The 5,425-nt window shown below is 43.9% G+C and overlaps 1 protein-coding gene across 1 annotated transcript; it reads right to left on the reverse strand.

The window, feature by feature from the left end:
* Positions 1–1,480: 1,480 nt before the first annotated feature.
* LOC115727680 (protein NRT1/ PTR FAMILY 8.1-like) lies at positions 1,481–4,675 on the reverse strand. The gene is made up of 4 exons (XM_030657939.1): positions 4,576–4,675; positions 4,080–4,297; positions 3,310–3,869; positions 1,481–2,345 (listed from the first exon to the last, which is right to left on the reverse strand). The coding sequence occupies exons 1-4, from the start codon at positions 4,673–4,675 to the stop codon at positions 1,481–1,483; spliced, it is 1,743 nt and encodes a 580-aa protein (XP_030513799.1).
* Positions 4,676–5,425: the final 750 nt, after the last annotated feature.

Consider the following 5,425-nt stretch of genomic DNA (forward strand, 5'->3'; position numbering starts at 1 on the left):
GCGCAACGGATCTTCTTGCCCAAGCAAAAATGCAAGATGCGAAGCCTGTCACCACCCCATGTATAGCAGGCTCGGATATTCCATCTACCCATTGTGGCGAGCTATTCTTGGACCCCACACTTTATCGTAATATCGTGGGCGCATTGCAGTATCTTACTCTCACTAGGCCCGACATTGCCTTCGCTGTTAACACTCCTTGTCGGTTCATGCATGCACCCACGAAGGTCCATTGGCGGTTTGTCAAATGCATATTGCGCTTCGTTCTCGGCACGCAGCACCATCGTAGCCACAATTTTCATCTTCATGCTTTTTCAAATGCAGGTTGGGCTGGGGACCATGACACCGGACAATCAGTTGGTGGTTTTGGCATATTCCTTGGCTCAAATCTCATCTCGTGGTGTACCCGTAAGTAACGGACTGTCGCCCGATCTAGCACAAAGGTTGAATTCAAAAGCTTAGCCGACACAACTGCTGAACTCATTTGGATTGAGGCTCTCCTCCGCGATCTCGGTGTCTCTTGGCAAGGTCCTCCGGTTCTTTGGTGTGTCAACATCTTAGCCACCTATTTGATAGGGAATCCCATCTTTCATGCTTGGACAAAGCACATGAAAATTGATTACCACTTTGTATGAGAACGGGTCGCCAAAAATCAACTCCATGTTCAGTACATTTCCACTATCAATCAACCTGCCAATATCTTCACCAAAGGGCTCTCCACGGCTTGCTTTCGACTTCTACAGTCCAAGCTTACTGTGCATTTTGCCATCCAATCTCTTCTCGTTAGTTCATTGTTTTTTACAATTAGAAAGCACAGTGGTTGGAAGTTAGAACGGCAAGACAGGAGAACCGAAAATCGTCAAAAAACTGAAAATAACTTTTGTCAGAACAGTCAGAATATCTGGCAATGTGACAACAGCAACAGATTCTATTTTGGACCTGAATAATGTTTGCAAAAAAAGGTTATAGGGGGCTCAAAAGGGTTGGGTGGAAATAGAAAAAGCAAATAGTGTCCATTGCTGCATTGTTACCGATCAAAATAGTGATCCACTCATCCGAAAATATTGTCACTGTAGTGTTTTTGCTGCATTATAATAGTGAAACAATGAAGTGTACAATAGTAGTAGAAATACTTAAAGTCTTGATAGTGTGATCTATCAGTGCATTATGGCTGTTAGTTTAGAGATCGAAATCCAAAGCATGTACATATTTCAAGAATAACGTACTTGTACTCATGTAATTATACATGTAGAATCTAATAACATGGTTAATATTGTTCATATGCATCCACAGGTAGCGAAGGCTAGTTATATTGACATGAATCTAAAACATCACAGTGTATGAACAAATTGTCAATTTGGCTAAAAAGGGCAACACTCTCAAACTCCCAGTTATCAAGCATGAATCTTCTTTTTTTTTTGGCTAGAAATAATCAAGCATGAATAAAAAACATGACAACACAGCACTCTCGAAGTCCTTAGCATCAGGATGATCCTCGTTTAAGCTCAGGATGAGGACCATCCAATTCAGCCATACTCTCATCCCTCACACCGGCACCAGCAGCCCTCTTGCCCTTGTAGTGCCAAGCCACAGCCACATACACCACGAAATTAACCACATTGATCGCCGTCAACACCCAATAGAAGTAATCGAGCTTGCTCTTATTCAGATCATTCCTCAGCCACCCTTTCTCCGTCCCTCCAGTCGCCCTCTCGATGATCTTGACGATTGCGGTGCTGAGCCAGCTCCCGATTCCGATCTCGCTCAGGAAGATTGCGCTGCTGATGCTCCGTGTCCCGTCAGTGGCTTCGTCATAGAAGAACTCAAGCTGGCCCACATAGGTGAACACCTCGGCTCCACCGATGAGGAAGAACTGCGGGAAGAGCCAGAAGAAGCTCATGCTAAACGGGGCTGGCGAGCGGTCCCGCCTCCTCCTCTCGACCAGCGCGGCCGAGGCCATTGCAAAGATCGAGAGGAAGAGGCCGACCCCCATCCTCTGGAGCGATGTGATGCCGCGGTAGTGGCCGGTGTGCTGGCGCAGGGCCGGCACAATCAGCTTCTCATAGAGTGGGACAAGGAAGACGGCATTGATGGCGGCGAAGATGGGGACGGAGGCGGCAGGGACCTTGAAGCTGGGGCCGAGCCGGCGGTCCATGATGAATGCTTGGCTGACGAAGAAGGTGGAGGTCTGGGCGAAGGAGATGGAGAGCGCGATGGTGGATGCCCACACAGGGAGGATTCTTAGGAAGGACTTGAATTCCTCGACTTGCGTCACGGTGCAGAGATTCCAGCGGTTGGTGGTTGAGATGGATTCGGGATCTGCAATTGCTGCGGCTTTGTCCCAGAATCTGCAACATCGTCCTTCTTAAATCACCTAATTTATCGATTTTACAGACCCGACGACATACTAAATCTATGATTGCTGGGAAAGAGAAAAGGTCGTTTCTGTTTGGACCCATAAAGATCCATCTGCCACTTACTGGATTCGTCCCCATAAAAATATGTTTGGTTGCCTTTGCACAAACGATTATTTTAGATGAGATAAATAGCTTTTAGCATGAAAATATTGTTTGGATGACTATGGATAAAATAATTAACCTGGAAAAAAATTTAGTTAAGTGATTCTGGATATCTCTAATTTTATGACAATGAACAGAAATTTGGCACCAAAAGATTCTTCTAATTATGAATCTTTCATGGTAGCGGCATATCGGCATTGTCCATAGTGATCCCCTTTCATATCACGAGATAAGAGCTACTAACGCGGTCAAAATGTTAATTCGATTATATTTTTCTAATAAACAGTTAGCATATTATTTGGACTTAATAGTAACTGTCTAATGTTATCATGAAATGAATTTGCTACTTTGTCAATTCTAACTAGTTGATACTTATTTGAACAGGACTTATGAGTGAAAGTATAATGGAGCACTAAAACCAACAAAATGTATAACTAACATTGACATATAGACATGGCAAATGTTGTCTAATATAAACAATGTTAAATAAGATAGAACTCTACTTTTAATGTAACCAAACATTAATTTTCACTAGGAAACGTTCAACTAAACTAAAAAAGTAAGTTGGATCATTTTATTTCTTATAAGTAAAAATAAAAATGAATGAATATGTTCTTATGGGTACATTTTTCACCTACGATAGACATTCATCTTCACGAAGATAATTTAAGAGTAGTGGCATTCATTCGCTAGTGGTTAGTTGCTACAAGATATAAATAAATGGTAAAAATGTGCGCACACTAAGTACATTCACATGAAATAAACAAAGAGTACTTATACGGTGGATACTGACCTATATTGTGAGGTGCGAGCCAGCTTGCGAGCTCCCTTAATGTCAGACTCCTCCGTTTGAACTTCGAAGAGTAACGTCTCCCGTCCAACCTCCACCCCTCTCCAGTGGTTCCTCGCCGAGGCCACCATCACCTGCACGAACCTTGTGAACGGACTCCCCATCGGCTTCTGAAACCGGTAATACTTGACGCCACACGCCAAGACCGCGATCGACATGATCATTGCCCCGGTTGGAACCCCGAACCCCCAGACCCAACCTCTCTTCACTTGTACGTACACCAAGACCGTGATGCCCATGAGGACCCCCGTGTTGATGGCGAAGAAGAACCAGTTGAAGAAGGCGTACTTCTTCAGGACTTCCTTCCCGTCGGCCTGGTCGAATTGGTCGGCCCCAAAGGAGGAGATGCAGGGCTTGATACCCCCCGTCCCCAGGGCGATCAGGCCTAGGGCGGTGTAGAGGAACGCAGTCTGCGAGTTGGAGGCCTTCTGGCACGGCTTTGCCGTGCATGGCGGTGGTCGGAGGCCATCTATGGAGGCTGATAGGGTTAGTAGGACCATTCCCTGGGGAATTTGATCAAAGCAAGGATACTAATCAGTTGGGTCAGCGGGAGATTGTGGCTGGGGAGTGCCCGAGACAAGAGAGAATCCTTATCCTACTAAACATAACATTTCGCAATGAAAATTATGCCCTTTAACGCCTAAAATGTGCGATCTAATTCAAAGGCAGTTTCATGTGGAATTCTTTGGGATTAAGGGAGGTTAAACTCTTACCACTGCATAGATACAGGAAAAGACGATGATGGTTTTAAAGCGGCCCAAGTAAGCATCAGCCAAGAACGCGCCAAGAAGGGTGAGAACAAAGGCCGCTCCAATCCAATCTGTGACGTGAGTTGAGGCCTCCGGAAGTGATTGTCGCATTTCGAGGACCAAGTACGACACCATGTTCACCGCGATTGCATAAAACGCTAATCTCTCTGCCACCTCGTTCACTACAAATTACCGATGTTAATAATAAATATGTCTCAAATTTGTGTAAAGGAAAATCAATGCTATCTCGATGAGTTGACACCTAAGTCCAATGCAATGTACTATTTCAATCTTATTTAACCAGCCAATTCTTTTTGCTCATGGTTGAACCTTCTAAGGAAATGACTAGACTATCAAAAATTTGTCACACCATCTAGTAAAAGAAAATAGAGGAAAATCTGTGCGTGTAGCATTTGATCTAGATACAAAAAGAACAGAAAAATTAGGATTGAAAGCATACTTATAATGAAAGGAGAAGCTTTCCACCCTCCAGTTTTCCGCTTGTCGGCAATTTGTCCGCGAATATCGACAGTTCCATTGCTCACCAAAGTTGTCGTCATCGAGATATTACCTCCTGCTATCATTAGGTGGATACAGAACATGTTCAAATGTCTGAGTTGAGCAATCACAACAAAAGAAAGCATCAAAAACCCTTTAAAAAAAACCAAGAAGTAGCTTACCTTTCGATCAACTTGCTCGTGCTGCCCTTGGTGAACGAAGGACTTCTCAAACGGTTCCACAACTAAATTTTCTTGATCGTGTGCTCTCTTCCTTTGGCGATACACGAACCGTAATATACTCCCACATGCACTAAGATTCCAGCAGTGATGTTCATAAACAAAGCCAGTTCGTCATCAAAGATTCCGAGCGTGTTCCCCTTGTCGTGACGTTGGGGATTGACGTTGTAACTGTTGGACTTCGTCCAAACACCCAATTTTGTGGATGGATACTTTGAGTTGTGTGGTGCCGGCTGCAGAAAAATAAGAGAGAAAGTTAACATATGGGGCTCAAGAATGCAATGGAGAGCCTAATGGGCCAACTCATGCTCGACCTAATACAAGGACGGTAGCCGGCTATAATTGATAGCGAGACCATAACAGCCATGGAAAATTAGCGTACGTATTTTCTCCATATTGCAGATTTCCCGTCTATGATCTCCTTATTTTTCCTCTTTTTTTTTTCTTTAATTTTTGGATAACATGGCATGTTGAACCATCGGCTCAACTATTCTTACCGATACATGTGGATTTTTGTAGTCAAGACTCCACACAAGATAGCGACCTGCACACCTATAAGAAATTTCCAAGCTT

The sequence above is a fragment of the Rhodamnia argentea genome, chromosome 2 (assembly GCF_020921035.1).
Source record: "Rhodamnia argentea isolate NSW1041297 chromosome 2, ASM2092103v1, whole genome shotgun sequence".
NCBI lineage: Eukaryota > Viridiplantae > Streptophyta > Magnoliopsida > Myrtales > Myrtaceae > Rhodamnia > Rhodamnia argentea.

Coding starts and splice junctions, on each gene's coding strand:
- LOC115727680 (XM_030657939.1), bottom strand. CDS start 4,675: ATGACGACAACTTTGGTGAGCAATGGAACTGTCGATATTCGCGGACAA. Junction 4,298..4,575: donor AGCTTCTCCTTTCATTATAA/GTATGCTTTCAA, acceptor GGTAATTTGTAG/TGAACGAGGTGGCAGAGAGA. Junction 2,346..3,309: donor GCTCGCACCTCACAATATAG/GTCAGTATCCAC, acceptor ACGATGTTGCAG/ATTCTGGGACAAAGCCGCAG.